The sequence below is a fragment of the Epinephelus lanceolatus genome, chromosome 9 (genome assembly GCF_041903045.1).
Source record: "Epinephelus lanceolatus isolate andai-2023 chromosome 9, ASM4190304v1, whole genome shotgun sequence".
Taxonomy (NCBI): Eukaryota; Metazoa; Chordata; class Actinopteri; order Perciformes; family Serranidae; genus Epinephelus; species Epinephelus lanceolatus.
In genome coordinates, this window is record NC_135742.1 from 14,498,020 (window position 1) to 14,520,053 (window position 22,034).

Here is a 22,034-nt window from a genome sequence, read left to right on the forward strand (position 1 = left end):
TTAATTTTCTGAATTTATTACAAAATTTTAAATAAAAAAGTTGAACACTTGAAATAAGTTAATTGATACATTACAATAAATAGTCATTTGTTCTCTCTCATTCTTTCACGGATAATTTAGTGAATCATATCTGACCCTGTTTGACATGAATAGACACAGTTTAGTTTTTCCTCAATTGTTTGAATGATGTTAAATAGTGGTCTTCTTTACACACATCAAATATCCAATACAGTCTCATAAGTGCTTTGTAGATCATTTCCAATGCTGTGGATTATTCAGTGTGATGAAATGTTATGGTTTGTGTTTAATGAACAGTGATAATGGTGATGACAGCGGTGAAGATGATGATGAACAGATGAGTTGCAGGAGGTCACACTGACGTCTCGGACGCTGCAGATTTTATTAGCGGTGCTGATTTTTTACACCTGGAAAAAAAGATCATCTGAATTAGAACTTGTTCTTGGTAACAATTCAAGACATTTTTAAACAAGACTCTTGTTTTTTTTACACATAGTTCATATCCTAACTGTACATACACCAATGCATTTGAAAAGTATTTATTTTATAATTTAAGAGGGTAAACAACCTCAAGACTGAAAAAAAAAAACACTGAGAATTTGTCATTTTGTCTGATGGTGTAAAGAAATCCCAGAGGACTTTGCCATGACTTGATGAGTGATCTCTTGAACATTTTTGGCTGATTCATTACAGGGAGTTCACTTGGCAGGGAGAGACAAACGGAATATGTCCAGAGTGCCAAATGCCAAATGTTTTGAGGCTTTAATACTACAATTCCTCTGCTCCTAACATGCCCTTATTCCTTCATAAAACTCCAGCACTGTGTGGAGGACGCCTGCAGATACTCACCTCTTATAGACAAAGCAGTAACTTAAGATGCCCAGGACGATGATGAACATGGCCACCCCAAAAATGATGCCAATCAGTTGCTCCAGCTCAGGCAGAGTGCGAGCGTGATCACTGTAGAACAGGCAGCGTTGCCCACTGTACGAGGACGTGCAGCTGCAGACCACACAGACAAAATATGTGAGTGCATTCCAGAGGTGAACACGAACCAACATGCGCATGACGATAAGAGGCGCTGATCATAACTAGAACATATTCAGGAGGCACAGGCTTAAAAAATGTGTGCGGCATAGCACGTCTTACATGCAAGAGGGTTCGTCGCTGTCTTGAGGGTACATGCACTCTCCACCATTTTCACAGTACTTTGCATGTTCACTTCTGCAGGATCTGTGTGAGCGCTCGACCCGAGGTTCCTCCATACTGCCTGCAGAGACACAGAGAGAGAGAAGCTTCGTCAGCAATTATCAACTCTTACACACAAAAGTATGGGGGCTCATTTGTGCCCTAAATAATCAACTAATGATCGATACATGACGGATTTAAAATCAAAACCAAATGAACAAAATATGCATTTTTTAATGTGTTTATTTTTTTTACCTTATTTTTCTGCAATTTATTGATTAATTTATTTCATAAACACAAAAATAAATTGTAGGAATGAGTGATTATTACATTTTGCATTTGTCACTTGCTTCTGCAGTTTTTTTTTCTTGCAGCAGGAGGTGGCACCTATACTGCTGTCAATTATTTATCATTTAATTCATTCATTAATTGATTGTTGAGTGGCACCACTGGGCCCCCATAGAGACTACTGTTCCCCACACAGATTTCTACGTTTTTGCACAAGATGCAATAGATAAATTAACATTTCCATAACTTTGGGGCTCTGTAAACGTCAGCTAAATTACTGATAAAACACAAGTGACACAAAAACCAGATTGCATTGACGACACTTACTGTTGTTGAGCTGTGTGGTCAGAGATGAGATCGACACAGTGGGAGTTGCTGTGGTCAGGAGGTTGTTGCTCAGCATTGCGGATTGGCCTGCTGTGATCAGGAGAAGCAGCAGGAAGGCTGGAAATGACCGAAAATATGGATTTAGATTATTAGTTTTTACTGTTGCTTCTCTTCTCTCCCTTGTGGTGCTGCAAAACTTGTTGTTTCCAAGTCGAGATTTTTATTATCTTGTTTTTATGTGATTCTTTTACTCACGCCTGCAATGTTGTGATCACAAATATGAGAAAAATGTTGCTCGGCTTTGGTCTAAAGTTATTGCCTTTTTTTTACTTTTAAGAAAAGATCAACATTACCAAAACACCACATTTTAATAGTACTGTTACAAGTGTTAAAGCACCTTTTAACTAATCTAAGCAAACTACAAACTCGCCGAATTCTACTCTTTTCAAATCTGACACCGCATAACAAAACTTACCCTTCCCCAGGTATGTCTGTCTTTGTGCAAACATCTTGTCGTCTGTCGGCGTTATGTCTGATGTTCTCAGCTCAACTCCTTCTGTGTGATCACCAGCCGGCTTCTGCTGAGTTTATATGCTCCAAGCCCCCACAAAAAAATGCCAATCAATGAAGCGAAAAGTGAAAAGTGAGAGGCATTTCCTTTTCAAAAAATCTATTTGCATCACTTCCTTTATGTGCGCCGGCTCCCTGCATGTAGAGGCAAATCTGATGATGGTGGTGGTGGGGTCACATGATTGCCCTGGGGCTCCTTAAATGTGACTTCTTCCTTGGAAGTTTTGTGAACCCACGCAGTTGTTTGATTTGTAGTTTCACTCAAATGCCTCTTGCAGTTTTGACAGGTCGCTTCACTGACAATTACACGTGTTGTGAAAGCCTCAGTTTCTTCAAAGGGATGATTATAGAAAGAACATTTTACAGGATTTTCTTTGTGTTTGTGTGTGTCTTTAACTTTCTGTATGACAAGTGAAGTGAGGACAGAAACATAGAGAACAGGTGCTGTAAATATGAAGTGAAACATTCTTTACTCGATGGAAGCTGAGTTTGAATATCCAGTGTAGAGAACACAAATAAGCCTCCTGATCTTATTTTGTTTATTTTATTCTATCTCAGTGTCACTTTCTAAGGCAGCCTCTATAAAAGGGTTTATGTGCTGTAATAATATATTTATCAATGCTTAAAAATCATTTGCTAATGTTTAATAGACTATTCGTACACTATTAATAATAATAAGTTCTGGTTTGCCTCGACACTTGTTTTGTCTTTTAAGATCAACCACTTGCCAAATTCTATGCTTAAAGGGACAGTTCACCCCAAAATCAAAACACTCATCTTTCCTCTTACCTGTAGTGCTATTTATCAGTGTAGATTGTTTTAGTGTGAGCTGCTGAGTGTTGGAGATATCGGCAGTAGAGATGTCTGCCTTCTCGTCAATATAATGGAACTAGATGGCACTCAGCTTGTGGTGCTCAAAGCGCATCACTGGGCAGAAGGAAGCGTATATCTACTACTACTGTAAGTCACCTACACCAGTGAGCATGCAAACGTTACAGCTCCTCTGAGGAGGATTTCATTAATGTTTAAATCTCAGGCTGTCACAAGCATGAAGCCTCTTGTCCATGAGTAGATGCACACTTCCTTCTGCGTGGCAATTCTGGTGATATGGCTGGTAGCAACACATTCTCACTCCAACCTCATCACATATTGTTGCTTGGTTGTGGGCTTTCCACGTTTACATATATCATGCAAGGTAGCCTGGGTTCATCTGTTGATGAGGTTTTGGGACGCCGTGTAAACTTCAGCCTGTGACATGCTTTGTGTCTTTTCAAAATACACTTCCATTTTCACAGGAAATGTACAATTTGCACGCAGTCTCTGTCAGAATAAACGTACTACATTGGTACAGCACCGCAAATTGATGTTTTTTAATTCAACAACAACTGATTACTTGAAGAAAAAAATACAAGGGTTTAGCTTTACACTCACTTGGGATGCGAACACCACCACCCCTCCTACCCACCCTGCTCAGACTTTTCGCTCCCTTAAGTTGTTGGTGCTGTTTCACACTGATGGCGCCCGGCTGCGTATCATGCTGCAGTGAGAGAATAGAGACAGAGTGCAACGCATCATAATCTGAAAGCCACACCCCCAAAGGGGAAACGAGACCCGCTTTTCCCCTCTGCTTCTTCACTCGTTCAGTCATTCTGCCTCTGCAGCCGCGCCTTCAAGTCTCCATGACTGAATTGCTAGCTAGCTAGCTAAAATTATTAGCTATAGCTAGCTAATAATTAGCTAATAATAAAATGGCAAAGGATTATTTTAGCACGCTATGCCTACCAGAAAGGCAACGGTATAGTAATAAGCTTAATATTGCCGGTCTACCTCAGTGTCCCTTCTCCTTACCTTGCTCGTCTTGGAAAAACATGAGCAGAAATCAGTCAGTCAACTAAATCGACCGCTACTCCCCCATCTCCACATTCTCCCTTTACTGCAGTCCAAGCCTGATATGGAGATTCTTTTTTAAGAAGATGAGCATTTCGGCATGCTCAGCCGTCAGCCTGCTCCTGCTATCGGCACACGTTGGGAAAGCGGGCCTCGTTTCGCTCTGTCTCTATGGCTTGTTCGTCTGTGTCTGACGCTGAAGTCACTGCCCAAGCACCAGTATTTGACGACTTTGAAATGAGGCTAGGTTGTTGGTGGGTGTAGTTCAGTAGAAATAAAATAGTTCCTACATGAAACTGCTCACAACAAGGTCTGTAGATTATGTTGAATGACCGGGTCATGAATTCTGGAAGGAGACATTGCTGTTGAGTCCCTCAAATGTATTTTTTGGCAGTGTGAGCACCACAAACTGAGTGCCATTTAGTTCCATTATATTCAAGAGAAGGCAAACATTTCTACAGCCACTTTATCCAACTCTTGGCAACTCACACCAAAACAGTCTACAATGATAAATAGCACTACAGGTAAGAGGACAAATATGTGTTTTTGATTTGGGGTGAACTGTCCCTTTAAGTCATAAAATTAATTCCCATTCTCATTTTTCAAGTGATATATGTGATAAAGGAACAAACATAATCACGTAAATATGAATATGAATTGTCATTTTTCCACTTTTCAGCCATTATTAAAGGCTTACTAAATGTACAGGAGAGTCTCTGAGGAATTAAAGAGCTCAAGAACAAAACAAGTGTCATGCTGGAGAAGGACTTTCCACAACCTGGCAACCCACAAGTTGTTTTTTAATTTTCATAACTAATATATAAAGCATTTGTAAAATATTTAATAACCATTAGTAAAAATTTAAATTACAGCTTACAAGCCTTTTATAATGTGTTACTCACTAGAGAGGAGTACCACAGTCTCCTTTAAAAAAATCTGAATCATTTCACTTTCCATTTCCTGATTTCAACATTCGAAAGAATTGAGTGATGCAGGAAATTCCTCTGGCAGAGAAATCACTTTGTGTGGGAAGAAACGGAAAAGGAAATTAGCAGTTTGTGGATTTAATACCTCATAACCACAGTGTCCATGGTTTGATTCCAGCTGAGGATTTTTGGTGCATGTTATATCTCTCCCTGTCTGTCCGTTAAAAGCAAATTACCTCAAAAAGGCATCTGAAAATCAGAAAAAAGAATGACTGAGAGATCGTAGTACTGGCACAGCATTGTTTTTCATTTAATATTCTTTTTCCAGTGAATCTGGACTGTTCAGCAATGAACCAAAACAACTTCAGTAGAAAAAATATTAATCTAAACTCTTAAAAAGTGAACTCTGGAATAAATAATTCAAATAAATAAATGAACAAATTCAAAATATAAACAAATGTCAAGTAAGTTTCCCAGCAGGCATGGAGTCTTGAGCTCATGGATGCTCAAATAAAAGTGTTTGATGTTTGTGTAAATAAGTGTGTGTAAATAAAGTTACGGATGTATGTGTGTGTGTGTACAGTACGTATGCATCCACTGTATATCATTCAGTAAAAGCAGTGTGTGTGTTTAATGCATCAGTGCATTTCTGGCAGCGGTCACAGTGTTCTTCATCAGCATGGCGACTGTCATCGGACCCACGCCTCCGGGAACAGGTGTGATGAAACCTGCCTTCTCCTTCACTCCTAAAAGTCAAACAAATAACCTGGAGTTAAGTCACGCTGTTTTGACCTCAATGAACTAGAGCTGAGATTGACGGTTATATCTTTGTTTGACCTTTTATTGCTGTGGAACGACATCACATACGGTAAACTGATCCTGTCTCTCAGCAACCCTATATTTATTTGTCACCTGAAACCTGTGAGGTGTGTATCAGTCAAGTTAGTACTCCTGCAGTGAGAGTGGATATTTTCACAGGTACAAAATAAAATGATCAGTGAGAGTCTGAATCTTCCTTTCTGAGGTAACTCTAATGAACGCTTGATTATTTACCCTCAAAGTCCACGTCACCAATGAGCCGCAGTTTTCCCGTGTTTGGGTCCTTGATGCGGTTTATGCCGACGTCAATGACTGCTGCGCCCTCTTTCACCATATCTGCTGTGATCAGTCTGGGAACACCTGTACACAGAAACCAAGGAGGGATTTGCAGTTAGAAGATGACAATCATAAGTTTCTTTAGCCGTTCCAAGAAAATTATTTCAATTATGTCATTACTTGGGGATGAGCTCATCAGGTATGGCACTGAAACCCATGGACACGTCATACCTGTTGACAAAAATAAGATGCCGGGCCCCGACTAACACCTCAGTCCTCCCCTCTCTAACAACTTTTTAGACCGGAACTGGTTCTTGAACCGGTTCTATTCAGGATTCATGGGATCTTGGTGCTATCTAGTAAACCAGCCCATGTTTCCACCAGTTTTGACCGAAACTGTAAACAAGGATGTGTCATCAACTGACGACATTGCACAATTCACAACGGAAGTGAACAGTAGGGGCAAGACGACACGCTAATTACCTGCAGGTTTTTGTTCAGTTATTATAGATATTAGGTTTTATCCAAAAAACAAGCATGGATCAACAAATAATGAGACCACTGCACACTCTTTTTTTCCCGATGATTTCTCACTTGACTTCTCCATTGTTGCCCTCTCCATCCTCTCTATACAACTTTAGAATATGACACACCCACTAATGTTGTCAGGGATTGCACTTTAGGTCAAAGAAAACCTGCTATTTTTTTGGTGCCAGAGAGAAACCAACTTTTTGGGTTGCCAACTAATTTATTTTTGGCTAAAATGCTCCAAATGGTTCAAAATTAGATGCACAAACCTTAAAGGAACCGGTTAAATGATGGTGGAAGAGGGGTATAAACTACCTGGACCCCAGCCCAGCCACTATAAGAACATGTTCTGTATTGTGTGTTTCTGCAAACCACATAACCACGCTTCATTTGCACTGTCCATACATATTTCTACATTTATAAAGTGACATCATGTACAAGCTGACTTTGGGGAGGTGGAGGGAATGGTGGATGGCTTGTCATCTACACAGGATGTCTGCCAAGGGATGTCACTGCAGACCACTGTTCGAGACCAACAAAAAAATGGTTGTGATTTAGCAAGTCATTGTGTGTTCCCAGCAGCTTTATAGCCCCAAAGCATTGTTTTTTTTAAGTATTTGTGGCTGTGTTTCACGCATCTTTTCAGGCACATAAGGAAGCTGTTTTTAACCGAGACAACGCTGCTTTTCCTCACACAATAGTGGCCCAAAAAATGGTTGTTTTTTGCTGAGACATTGCTGCTTTTCTTGTTGGGATTGTGCCTCCCAAACAGGGCATTTTAAGCCAAAACATCATAACATGCAAATGTAATATGTACGTGGTTTGCAAAAACATTCAAAAGCCTGGTGATTGGGTTGTGGACCCAGGTTTTGTAGTTATCTCATTAAAGAGTTAAAGTACTATAGACCTTGTAAGCAAAATATAACTTAAAATAATTAAGATCTTAACACTAGATTTTAAAACACGGCCCCTCTTCAAGAAAGAACCCAGCCTCTCTTGTGCTTTAGTGCATATTCCCAAAGTTAAAACTAATGCAGTTACCAAAAACTGCCAATTTAGTAAGTCAGAGAAGTTAGGAGAGCAGCGAACATTTAATTTTTCTGCAGAATTGATGTTTACAAACACTTATTTCAAACCTGCGTCATTTTGCTGCTGTACATTTGCTCTAACTTCTGCTGCTGAACATGCTGACTTGACACTCAGACAGCTGGACAATGAAGTTTAAAACCTCAAAAATTATTTCAGCACTTTGGTTATTTGAAAAGGCATCTGCAGCCTCCATCACATCCAAACACCACAGCAGTGTGAAGAACCCATATTGAGACAGAGGCTGCAGGTTCAAATAAGTTTCACTGAATAGCAAATATTTTCTGCAGTGATACTTGTCATCTCCTTTTAATCACAGATTCTTGTGGACAAATTACCACTTCACCTTGAAATTAGAAGTCATCAAAATAAGACAACACCTCGGATGACTGTCTCAGAGGAAGGAGACAATTAAGCAAAATGTTTTTAATTTGATATCCACTCCATTTTAGAGTTGGCAGACAGTAAAATGTCAATTTGAAGACTGTAATTACAGCTACTTAACAATGGTATTAAGTCTGAGTCAAATAATTAAGTATCAACTGTGGAAAATAGTCGTATAAAGCACACAGACATCAGAGGAGCTCACTGACACGCTAACAAAACTACCTGATTCCCACCAACTGCAATTACAACACTAAAATCCCCGACGCACTTGATTTTCAGCAACATTAAACCCAGATGCATCCCAAGTGACATGAAAACAGTTTTTGACAGTTGTACACTGCATCGCTGGAGTTCATCAGTGAATCAATTTACTTTCTACAGAGTCAAACCTCATAGTTAGATGAAAAGAAAAGCAGGAGCCCTTCCCAAAGACCTGCTTTAGTCATCAGGAAATATCCTGTCTTTTACAAAGGAGTACAACATGGCACCCCCTCAGGCATACACGGTTACTTAAGACTCTTTCAACAGATACTCTTGCTGTGCATTGATTGATAGTCTCACATTCCAGCTGCCAAACATCACTGTTAATCTGCGACCACAGGTAAATTGCGGGCAAATATACTGAAACTTCACTTTTGTTTATTTCGATTCCACGTAAAGGGCTGGTGAACACTTTCACAATACTCCCCCTGGTTGCGTTACCAGGAACATCATTGCCTCTGTGGCATTTCCAACATAATGAAACAGCATCTGACACTAAATGAAAACTCTTGAGGCTAAAGTTGCTTTAGTAACAAAAAAGCAGAATCACTTCCCCTAAGGTAAAATTTGTTTCATTTGTAATGCAAAATCGTGGTTAAGTCAGGAAAACTTTAGTCAAAAAAAACTTTATTTCCATTTGCAAAAATTTGATTTAGTGGTATGGCTCTGTTCTGGGGCCCCTCTGCTTTTCCTCTGGCCTACGCAGGAAGCCTCTTCTACGCGCCTACGTAGAAGGCAGAAGGCAGAGAGAGCAAACCTTCCCGCTCTACTGCGTGCTTACATGGAAAACCTTAAGCAGAGAGAGCACACCTGTCTGCCCTTCCATGTGCCTACATGGAAAGCCGAAGGCAGGGAGAGCAGCAGCAAAGAACAGAGCAGCTGAAAAGGAGGAGCTTGCAGTGAAGGCAAGACAGACAGCGGAGAGTTTGGGAGCTGGTGACGGTTGCACTTGTTGCACTGATGTGCATGAAACCTTCGAAGAACCACCAGCTGACATAAAATAAAGGATCAGATCAGGCTCTTTATGGCTGAATAAAGCTGATTCTGGTCAGTTTAAGATGCCTTGATCAGCCTCAGTGCTGATCTTTGAGATTCAAATTAGGACATGACTATTCTATATTGTTTCTGCCATTATATCTCCCTAAATCCTACACACCAGACCTTTAATTACAGATTATCCAACACTGAAAAATAACTGTTAGTTGCAGCCTGACAGCTGACTGAAATCCTGTGCATGGCTCTGTATCATCAAACAACTTGAAAGACTTTTCTCAGTGTCAGATATGTCGCTTTGGTCATCAGTTTATGATCAGTAAATTAGTAGACAGGTGTGTCTTTATGGTGTCTGGGTTGGAATTACCTGCAGCTGCAATGATGATGTCAGCCAGGCTGGTTAGCTCCTTCAGCTGCTCCCTCGGTGTACATCTGTGGGCAATGGTCACTGTGGCGTCACCTGAGAGGAAACAGATTTCTGCCACTGTTGAATTTCACATCTGGTGTTTATAGCAGTAAAAAAAAAAAAGATCTTTTTAAACAGAACTGCTTACAACTGAAGCAATGGCCCCTCTGAAAACTCTGCACATTGACAGTTTCTCTGACTAAAAATGACATATTTCTGAGGCCTTCCTGAGGCGTGCCTGAGGAAAAGACCACCCCTTCTAACATCAGAAAAATGTATTGCAGATTTATGAACTCTTTGACCTTTTGGGGTAAAGGGCAGAGGCACTATATCACACAGAAAAGGCCTCATATTCAATAAGGGCAGACAGTCATCTATGTACCTGAAGATTTTTAATATTTTCTAAACCTCATAAGCTCCAGTCTATAAAACAGCTGCCATTTATTTAATTATCTGCTGCTCTTTCATTAATTGCAATTTCCTTTAATTCAAACACTAACATTAAATCAAAATTCGGTAACATTTAAACTTTTAATAACTTGTTGATGCATTATTTGATTTGTCAGTTTTCACAATTATGAACAAGGGAAAAAAAAGGTAATTATGACTTCATTTATAAAGCACCTTTCAAAAAAAAAAAAAAAAAAAAGACAAAAAAGAGAGCCGGAAAAGAATCAAATACAAACCCACAACAAATAAAAAAACAAACAAAAAAAAAAAAAGCTAAACAATGGATAAAACTGCACATAAAAGAACAGGTAACAAATAAATGAACCCAATCTAATTCTAACTGAATCCACTATCCTGTAATAGTTTTTATTTGTTTAATTTTATTGATCTGTCTGACTCAGATCAGGAGGCAACAGTGATTGATCGCTCGCACTGCACATTCACTCCACAGTAAATATTTAAAAATGCATGCCACCGTAAAAAACCTGATTTTGCTCAATGATCAGTAGAACTAAAGACTTGTTAAATATATCAACTATAGTTGCCTGTTTATTATGTTAATACATTACTCTTGTGCCTGAAATTGTCTTTAAACTCATCAAAGCAGGGGTGCGTTCTCCAGTTCAATATGTGCCAGGTAGAGGTGGGGTGATGCACTTATTACACAATGAAGGAGAAGCAGCATGACGACAGTGATCCTAATCTTTATCTAAAATATGTGAGCACATCCTGCATGGTAATAACTGTACTGTGACCGGCTGGACAGGTGTGGAGTGGGGAAAAGAGGATCTTACAAAGAGGGTTTCTAGGAAGATAAGTATGAGAGGGAAGGAGAGGCAAGTCACGGCACATCAAACCTCCGGGCCGCATACCTTATGGGACGGGTGTGTGTGTGTGTGTGTGTGCGTGTGTCTGAGAGAGACATAGAGAAGGAAAAGAAGAGAACTGACACTAAAATTAAATTATAATGTAGTTTAGCAGAGTGTATTTGCTACAGTAATACCAGATGCTTGTTGTGTCCGTGCACATCCGGTTATCCCTGTCTTCTGAGGAGTAGCAAAGCATAACAGCCCACATTTCCACCATGCACAAAAAATCTGATATATAATGCAAGTAAGGATTAAAATCATACAGGATAAGGGACTTCGTTATGAGTCTGAGTCTTTGAAAATGTATCTTGTTGACATGCTTTCATGCGTATTTCATCCTGTTTCATCATGTTTTCTGTCCCTCTCTACTACTGAAAATTTAGCGAAGGGGAAATGTCACATTAAGAAACATAAATTCATACATTACTAAAAATCATAAGGATTATTATTAATAGGAGCAAGGGAGCCGGTATCGACTGAGTAGGTTGATGATAAATGATGCGTTGGCTGTTTTGTGAAAGTCTTCCCTGCAGTTCCTCCCATATACTTCAAAGGCAACGGACCAGCAGCATCATACCGGGATGACGCACAGGACACTTAATGAACTTTGCCCATTTTGAACCAGTTTTGTATCCACTTCTGTCTGTTTCTCTCTCTCTAGGCTGTGCTGATATGTACGAACCAATATTCTGTTACTGCGTTGCCTATTTCTTGCCTAAAATGTTTTCATAAGCATATTCTACCTTATTGTTTAATTATCTAATTGTTCAATTCATTTTCATATGTGTTCATTTCAACTGTCCCTCATATTTAAAACAGTTTTGACTCCACATAATTCCTCATATCCACTTAGGACGCATTCACACTGGCACTATTTGGTCCACTTTAAATTAACCCTGGTCCACTTCCACTGATAGTTTGGTTTGTTTGGAGTGGTGTGAACACTCATTCAAACTCTGGTGCGGACCAAACGAGCAAACCCTGGTCTGCTTGAAAACTGGGAGTCTCTGTTCACTTGCAAGTGAACCCTGGTGCGGTTCGTTTCAGTTGGAATTGAAAATGGACTATCTAGGGAACCAAAGAGCAGAAGTGACGTAGAGCACAGTGCATTTTGGTGTTTTTGTGTTGACCAAGCCAGCTGAATGGGATGGACTTCCGTTTCTGGTCCTGGCAAATCGATGAGCTGGGTTTTCCTCTTCCTCATGCTTTTTCTCTTCTTGGTCAGTGGTCGTTTTGGGCAATACTGCCCCCAAACGAGCAGCTGTTGTAACTGCGTGACGTTGTCCAGGTGGTTTGGTCCACTTTAAAAAGTGCAGTGTGAAAGTGAACCGAACCAAATGAAGGTGTGACATTTTTCGGCATTCCCAGCCCAATCTAACCGAGTCCCCTGGACTATCCTGGTGTGAATGTGCCCTTAGACATATGCAGTATCCCTTTTTCCTTGTCCCCAGAATTTTCAACGAAGCAGGACACAGGTCACTCCAATACAAAGCTCCATTTTCTTCTTTTCTTGAGATCTGTTACCTCTTTCCGCTGCTTCAGGACTTCTTTATATTCACATCTCCAAACTTTTTCATGTTTTTAAAATGTCGTACTGAAAACTGTTATGTAATTATTCCAGGTCACGGTATACAATTCTAATTTTCTTGTGCAACAGCTGAGGGCAGAGCAAGACGTCTGTATCTGTGCATTTGCAGTGTTTGTTATGTAATGCAGTTTTGTCTGTATGTTTTTGTTTTGTATTTGTGTCCCTGAAAATGAGATGCTACATCTCCAGGGGCCATCCTTTCAATAAATTCAAATTCAAACTATAATACAAGATTCTTTGTAACCAGGTGGCCACAATATGGTTTTTCAGACAAGCGACACACATTACATCAACTACCAGTAGGAGCATTTATTAGTCCGGTGCAGCACAGCGCATTTTGGTAGTTGCAGGTTTTCTACCTCTTTAACTGTTTTCTCTGGTCATGTAGCACCAATGTCAAAAGTATGTGCGTCTTTCTACTGCATAGACAGTCCAGTTTTATGAAAAGACCATCATCCCAGAGGTGACATACTTCTTTAAGAGACTGAGACGGGCAGGTCATTGGTGCAGTGTTCATCTCTTCCTCTTTATTCTCTTCCAGACATGCTCGGTAAATTTAAGGGGTGTTCTACTTTGTTATCTTGTATCTGTTAGTTATAATCTTGATTGCTGATAGCTGGCTGAGGCCACCAGTGGGTTTAAATCCAACACTTTCACCAGCAAACCATGACACAGGCCTCTATGTGACTGACGGGGGGACTGCAGCTATGTCTCACTCTAATGACCTTTATGTCTGGTGAAGCTCCTGTGTGCAAAGGTCATTATTAGGTGACCCGCTACTTCACAAACAGAATGAGAATAGGGGTATTCCCCAAAATGTCAAGCATCTATTTCAAAGCATTCCTTCCAGCAGTTCATCCAGTTACGACAACTTCAAACAATCTTCCCTGACAACTGAAAACAACAGTTATTACACAGATTGTTGCACATTATGTTCGCGTGCAGCTGTGATTGAGTTGTTTACACCTTTTGTTGATGTGACCTGTAATACTGCTATACTCTGACAGGTCAAACAAATCCTGTTGCTTCATCTAAACAGCACATTCCATGCAATACCTGTCCAAAACCCCTCCCTTCTTCCTATATCCTTATAAGGACACTTGATCCGTCCGCCAAAAGTCTCACCCTGTTCCTGCTCTTCCTGCACAGTCCCTGGGTTTTTCCTCTTGGAACTCCTCCGGCAGGATGTGCATCAGCATTTATTGTTTGATTAAAAAAGGTGAGGAGTCATTGAAGCCTTTATTCATTGTTCACATCCTGACAACGATAGCAGCAGCTATATTTCAGGGAAAGCCAAGATGGTGCAATTTAATCTACATACAAAGGGCAGCACTCATTATATTACACTGCTGACTCACCTGTACAGACACAGATAAACATGCATACATGCACACGCACAAATGCACACTTACCCCCGGGGCGTTCATGCTTGCGATCGGTGTGCAGCAACATAGCGATGGGCATTCCAACATTTTTAGAGCGGCCAGCAACCAGCACATTCTTCCCCACCGTCTCAATACCTACACAAACACATTTTTCAGGGGGAAATATTCACAGTTAATTATGCTTGATTGACTGGGCTGCCCAGGTGAGATAAAAGGGCAACTTCACAAGGAGCATAATTGTTCCATTAAAAAAAATGAAAATTAACACATATAATCACACAAAGCCCGGGGCTGTATAACACCTTTGACTGATGACACAGGCATGTGGAGGGAAGTCGTTCTGACGGCTGCACCACAGCCTGGCACCACAATGTCGTGCCTGTGACATTTACTACATGTATTGTCTGCCAACACCAAAGTCTTAAAGGTGATTAACAGTGGGAGGAATGGTATGCACATTAAATAGACTGACATTTTAGTTTGCCGATGGAGTTTGCATTAAATAAATGAATGTTGTCCAGAGTCTATAACAAATGCAAGTATCTTATGAAGGAGATATACGAGAGGTACAGATCATGCATATTTTTGAAGTAAGATAGAAAAAATGGTTGAGATATATGAAAGATGATGTTGCCAATGATCTTTGATTATATGGCATCTGAAGTATTTTCTTTATTATTCAGATAAATTAACTATGTGTCAAATATTTGGGTACACACACATTCATGGGTGCGACCATGTATGATGAGGCCTGTGGGTATCATGTGTGTTGATATCTGTGTGCACCTACAGTATACCTAGTTGTTATATGATGTATCCTCCAACTTAAATTTAAATGTATGGGTTTACTGGGGCTTCGGTAGCTTAGTGGACAGACATTATCATTATACTATTGTCACGTATTCCCTGATACTGCTAATGCTTTTGTTTGTTGTTTGGTTTGTGTATTTTCTTTTTTCCCTTTTACCTAATCTTTTTCAGTCTCTACATATGTTAAATAATCCTCAAAAATGCAAATAAAAAAATGTAATTTTATCAATTCAGGTCTTCTGGTCTTTATGTTTTGCATGAATTCTCTATGTTCTTTCCATAGTTAGTGCATTATCTACAGTGGATGTCAGGTGGCATGCCTTCAGTTTGGGGAAGCAGGCAGAAGTATTAACACAGAAGCTGAGCAATGTACTGCTGTGAAGGGCTCACCAATAAAACGTATTTTAGCCACCTAAAAAATCCCACTTGAGAAAACCACTACCAGTTAAAGTGTACGCTAGATTTAAAGTATTTTTACTGCTTCACCGTACTGTCAGACAGCGATTGTAGCTGTTATATCGCTCTCTTCAAGGCCAGACTCCAGTGAGAAAAACAGTACTTTAAACAGGGCTGCCTCCTGAAAGTTGGAGACTGAAATCATCAGTCAGAGACCCCTCAGTCGACTGAGATTTCAAGTCGAGCAGTCGCTTCTCACTTTCAATACAGGCAGCTGCAGCCACCAAGACAGCATCCATGGAGGAAAAGAAGCTTTGCCTTGTTGGGCTCCAAGATAGCATTATCTTCTGCGCTCTGCTTAGAAGTGGCAAATTTACAGCTCAAGAAACTTAATACGATACAGTCTGCTGTGGCTTTTGTTTGACATCCAGTGTTGGCTTAAAATGTTTTCCGATCTGCTGTTAGTGTAGTAAGCTTCTTTACTATATTACGTGAATGTCACTGTTAAACTGAATGTTGCACTGAACCATGTGCAGAAAGGAACAAACAGTCAAATATTCGTATTGAACAGCAAATCTGATTTAACAGACAAAATTCTGATTTGGGTACAGCCCCTAGTTTAGCGTGGCTGAGCTCAGGAGATGCTCGTCTACTGCTGCTAAGATCTGTTTTTGTGATTTTTGGGACTCTGACATACCAAAACACAGTCTAACTGATTAAAGCAGCGGTAGAACAGCAGCTCCTGTGTTCAGTGAGCTAAAATTACTGTTTGTGTGATGGAGTTTGGTGGCTTTGACGACAGCATAGATGGACAACTGAAGCCCTTAACAGCTTCCTGTTGGAAAGGGCTGTCTGTGGTGATGTAAAGTGGTGAAAATATTCTCTATACAGCATACATCTTAAACTGTTTTTTGGGTGAAGTGTTTCTTAGGTGGCTAAAATACATTTTGCTGCTGCCCCTTTCCACAGCAGTACATTACTTAGCTTCTGTGTCAGCAATCCTACCTGCTACCACAAACTCCACTATCTGAACAATCCATTTAAGATTACTTGGATTTCTGATTTTTAAATTGATAGAGCATGTTCACTGGGGAAGCTGAGATACTGTCGACACACAAATGATAAATAAAACCATCAAGAACTGACTAAAGAAAAAATAAATGAATAAAATCCATATTTTAATTGCAAGTTTCATATCTCAGTTACACTATCTCTAGTCTTCCCTGCTCAAAAAGCACAGTAGTGCACCCATGTAGTGCAGAGACTGAAAGAGAGAGAGAGAAAAGCCTTCATCCATCTCCAACACATTCTTAAAAGGGACAACAAGAAGCATCCTAAGCAGCTTCAACACAGTTTGGTATGGGCATCTCAAAAATTCTCTGATAGCTGACAGATTGCTGAAAATGAAAACATTCATCAGGGTCTCTCACTCCTACGTAGAGGGCACTTATTATTAATACTATCGTGATCATCATAAACACTTCAACCTAAAAAGCCTCCAACATTGTCAAGGATGCTCCCACACACTCTAACACACTCTTAAACTCTTCTCTCTGGCTTTCTAAACCTTTGTTGACTGACTGTTTAAAAATATTTTCACCTGAACTGAACTCACTGAACTAAACACATCAGCAGTGGATTTTGATTGAATGTTTAGCTCTGCCTGAACATGTCCAACAGCACCCTCTACCTGCTTTAATAAGTACAGCAACAAAGGAGCTGCCATGACTGATCAGTTTTTCTTGTTTGATATGCCTTTCAAGGTATGGCCACTTCATTCAGAAAGGTTTCCTTCCTATTGCAGTGTGTCTAGTGGTATCAGAAATTTTAATGCTTTTCAAGACGTTTTCAAGATCATTTTTAACCAAATTTAAGACAAATTTCTGGAGGGATTTTGACCATTTTTATCTATTCTTGAGAGATCAAACACTTAAATTCAGCACCAAATCTGTGTTACAAATGATATCAACCCAAAAATTGCTGCAACATGTTATAAGACATAATAGAGCATGGGAATGGCCATCTTATACTTCCATCATAACGTTCTTTGCCCCCATACACTTACAATTGAAACACAATATCTAATACATATTTATGAGTAGAAAAACATGGCACACAATACTGAGCTGCATCTCAAATTAATCTTCAGGTTCCCAGCTTTCAGATTATGTACACCACTTCTATGTGGCATTTACTGTTACTCTGCTATCTCCCTCTAAAGACCCCCTGACCCTCCTAAAAAAGACAAAAAATGGTCTATGTGGTGTCAGAGGAGCTGCAGACACCCTGTATTGGACATTTTGAACAATATATTGTGTAACACAGTACTATACAAGACTCTGAGACTAGTTTGTGACAAAGAGCAGCTACACTGTATTTTCAAACTAATTTACATGTGACACTTCACCTTCAGACCAAATTCTTAACTGCCAGAATATCTACATTCTTACTTGGTCAAGAGGATGACTGAGTGGTCCAGTGCCTTTAGATTTGAAGTGCGGGTGAGAAAATGATTGTTAGGCACCATCTAGTGGGTCACTAATGAAAAGACAGTGGCACATACTTGAAGCTTCCTTTTGTCTTGTGAGTTGACTTTAACAATGTTGTGACTGAAGAGCAAACGTGCTGAGGTTTGATGCGTTGAATAAACACAGTATGAATTGCTGAGCCAAATTAAATGTAACAAGGCTGACAATGCAGCTCCTACTTCTGGTGGAAGGTAATTTACTGTAAATGTGCTTCTATTAAGCATTAAAACTTTTGCGGTTTACCTGCTCTTTTGATGATCTCCCAAACAGCTGCAGGCGTGGCAGGCACCATGGATCTCTGGTCCAGACACAGCTTACCGATGTTCACAATGTGGAAGCCATCCACATCCTTCTCTGGAGCGATGGCGTTACATACTGCTCGCTCATTGATATGCTCTAAAGAGGAGGGGGAGTAGGACAGATACTCAGTGATATAATGTATAATAAAGTAAAAATAATAGGTAAGAGTCCAAGACACCAAACTTTTATTATGATGGAAAACTAAAGGCCATCATGCTCCAGTTTTCAAACAGCTCCCACAAATATTTTTTCCCACATTAGGAAAGAACTATACAGATGTGGTGACTGCAAACTGAACTGTACAGACAAGCTCATTTGTTTGATGTCAATGAGGAAAACTCATGTGCAACTGTGGCGCCTGTGTTTACCAGGAAGTGGCAGCTGCACCAACAGGCCGCTGACCCTCCAGTCACGGTTCATCTTGTCAATCAGCTCCAGCAACTCTTCCTGGGAGACCGAGCTAGGCCGCACCACTGTGTCACTGGAGATACCTAGAGAGAGAGCACACACACACATTACACACACTCCATGTTCAAAATGTTGTCGTGCACATGTTAGTTACATTACATTGATTGTGTTTATGAGAAACATGTTAATCCATGTGTATGTACAGTATGTGTCCATGCATGCCTAGAAATGTTAAGCGCATTAGGGAGATCAGTGATGTGTTTGTCGATCCGCATGATACATGTTACGCATACAGTGTTCAGGAATGCATGCAGTGCTCGTACCCAGGATGCTGGCTGCCCGGGTCTTGTTCTTAACATAGGTGCGACTGGCTGGGTCGTCCCCCACTAAGACAACTCCTAGGTGGGGTCTCATGTTGCCCTGAGCTACCAACTCTTCAACATCACGCTGGATTTCTCTGTGGAGCTGACGAGCCAACTCGGTCCCCGAAATCACCACAGCGGCATGTCTGGAGAGGTAAAACATAACTTGACAGAAATAAATGCACATATACAACACACACCACATCACAGGTTGCAAAACAGACATTAAACTAAAAAGACATTGAATATATTATTCCAAATACAGCTGAGGCAATCAGTTGATTAATCAGATGAAGCTGATTGACTGATTAAGAAAAAATGTCCATAATTAAAGGGTTTTCAGCTTATCAGATGGTAATATTTATTTGTTTTCTTAGCCTTCTGTGATAGTTGATGAAATATCTTCAAGTTTTGGACTGTTGGTCAGACAAAAAAAAAACAAAAAAATAAAAATTGAAGAGTCAATGATGTTAATGTTTTCTCGTATTTTATAGCCTAGACCAAAAATAAATCGATAAAGTAAAAAAAAAAAAAAATCTCAAAAACTATCAGATGAATTTCCATGACACTGGGTTAAGATAGTAAATGTCCTCAAATTATTAATCCAACTTAAATTGACAATCCTCTGACTATTTGTCTCACACCAGCACAAGGTTGATAGATTTAGACTGACATTTTTCAAGACATGCATGTTCTCCACAGAGGGAACTGTTCTCACTTATGTGATCCATAAATGTTTCATCTAGTGCCACCATCAGGTCTAAATTTCAATTTGCCTAATACTTTGGTTTATGACTAAAAATGAGAGCCTAATCACATTTGTGTCTGCTGTACTTTGTACTCATTTAAGATACTGTTAATGTGCAGTTTTTAACTAAGGGACTGTTTGTTACTTATGAGGGGTAGGGGGGTGCAAAACAGGGAAAGCATGTCAGATTTCTTTTAAGCACTAAGGAGGGACCTATTTTTTATTTAAAAGTAAAATGTTTCACAATATATCTTTACAAATGAAGCACTGTGACCCACAAGTCATATTCCTGATGAAAGAGAACATGCTTTTTTGGTACAGAACCAAGCAAAAATCATATTATCATCATTTTTAGAATTTTTTTGTGAAGATAAAATGCAAAAAGTACCATTCCCATTAAAATCACAATAACGCAATCATAATATCTGTCTAAATAATCACAATATGATTTTTTTTGTATGTCATGCAGCCCGAAGACATACAACTTCAAATTGTTGTATTTTGTATAAATGCCCTCTGTTAAAAAAATGCAAAAATTACACCATTTATCATAGCCATAAACAGTGAAAACAGAAAATTTCATTTCATTTTTTTTTTTCAAACGGTCTTTGAGCACATAATTTGCAACAAACGCTTCCTTCAGGAAAAATAACTAAATCTTGTGATATTTCATCAAAATACCTTTATTCTACATCTCATGTAAAATTTCACAAAGAAAAAAAACCCATCTGCACTAACCAGATCCTGGTTACGTTCAGGATTTTATTTTCAGCATTTAACTTTGAAACATCAAGTGGCCGCCATGCCAAGTTACTGATATAAGTTTGGCTGCTGCTGCCACTGTTGTGAATGTTATGGTTTATTTGTATATTATATGCACATGTTGCTAATGCTGGCTGTTTGCAAAATTCGTTTGTGTGTTGGCTTAATAAATTTTGTTGGTTTTGTGTGATAGGACGAGAGGCTGTCATGCACCCATATTCTGCTGAAGTGCACACACAGCTTTTGTAGCCTAATTATACAATTTGTAAAGAATCTGGATTTGGCATTGAGAAATCGGCATTTGTTTTGGTAATAACTTTAACTCCCTCTGTGCTGTTTGCTCGATGCATTGGCTCCACTGCCTAAATTAAGTGTAATTTTAAAAAAAAACAAAAAAAACAAAAAGCAGTTATTTATGGTGGAGAGGGGTCATGAATTTACCCCCGTCACTCAGGGGGGTTCAAGTAATTTTTTTTTTTTTTTTTTTTTTAAAAAGACGTCAAGTCGAGCCACCCTCTCCTCCCCCTGATAAATTAAGTACAGTCCCTAAGCTTAAACAGCAGCACCTCAGAGGTGTTACACCTGCTGGTAGAAGCAAAATGACCGTGTTTTGTTGGTGTTTCTGAATCAAAGTCGAAGCCCGTGTGCCACATGTGATTTATATGAAGTGAAAACATGTTAAAATGGCACCAATGCACCTCAGGATGCAGCAGCAACCATCAGTGTGTGAATGCAGTGTTATTAGACATTAAGCTAACTACCACCGAGCTGTGTAATGCCGGCACGTTTGCTGTCAGCATTGTGTGTTTAATCACTCTTCTAATTGCCCCCTCAGCTCAAGGTATGTCCGTTAAACCTGCCCTCTCTACCGTGAACGGTGAAAGCTGCTGTCAATCACCGTCCTCTGACACGTGACGGTACACACGCCCTCACCGGTGCTGAAGCGGAGCTCATCTCATCCCTCCCGCCGCAAAGTAACACCGCACATTAAAAGGCAGAAACAACCGGAAGCTGTTTACCTGCTCGCAGACTGGTGAAGGTGTCTCCTCTGACTGTCGCATTTTCTGTGCACCCGCAGTTTGGCCCGGCAGCAGTGATGGTGTAACGTTAGCGGGCTACAAATCCTGAAGGAGGAGCGTAGCGGTGAAACAGAGGCCGCCATGTTTGTGTGTGTGTCGTAGGACGCTCGTACGTTGTGCGTGTGCGGTGCGCGTGCGACAGGGAGACAGGGGGCAGGGCGGCATGCAGACATGACATGACAATACAGCTGATGAGTGATAGGCTGTAGTCACAACACACTGCGCATACTGCACATGCTGAACACACTGCACGCACTGAACACACTGTACATAGTAAACACAATAACAATAATAAAATCTATTTGATATGTCACCTTTCACAGAGATTAAATTCACAAAATACAATCAAGAAATCAAGAAATTAAACAGGCAATCAATAAAAACAAATG

At 39.9% G+C, this 22,034-nt stretch overlaps 2 protein-coding genes across 2 annotated transcripts; both read right to left on the minus strand.

The window, feature by feature from the left end:
- On the minus strand, positions 1–2,455 carry epgn (epithelial mitogen homolog (mouse)). Its single transcript, XM_033618772.2, has 5 exons — positions 2,297–2,455; positions 1,822–1,938; positions 1,168–1,288; positions 868–1,020; positions 1–425 (listed from the first exon to the last, which is right to left on the minus strand). The coding sequence occupies exons 1-5, from the start codon at positions 2,328–2,330 to the stop codon at positions 371–373; spliced, it is 480 nt and encodes a 159-aa protein (XP_033474663.1). The 5' UTR covers positions 2,331–2,455; the 3' UTR covers positions 1–370.
- Positions 2,456–5,217: 2,762 nt separating this feature from the next.
- On the minus strand, positions 5,218–21,956 carry mthfd2l (methylenetetrahydrofolate dehydrogenase (NADP+ dependent) 2 like). The gene is made up of 8 exons (XM_033618771.2): positions 21,586–21,956; positions 19,018–19,202; positions 18,655–18,777; positions 18,230–18,382; positions 14,280–14,387; positions 9,922–10,014; positions 6,258–6,383; positions 5,218–5,950 (listed from the first exon to the last, which is right to left on the minus strand). The coding sequence occupies exons 1-8, from the start codon at positions 21,816–21,818 to the stop codon at positions 5,835–5,837; spliced, it is 1,137 nt and encodes a 378-aa protein (XP_033474662.2). The 5' UTR covers positions 21,819–21,956; the 3' UTR covers positions 5,218–5,834.
- Positions 21,957–22,034: the final 78 nt, after the last annotated feature.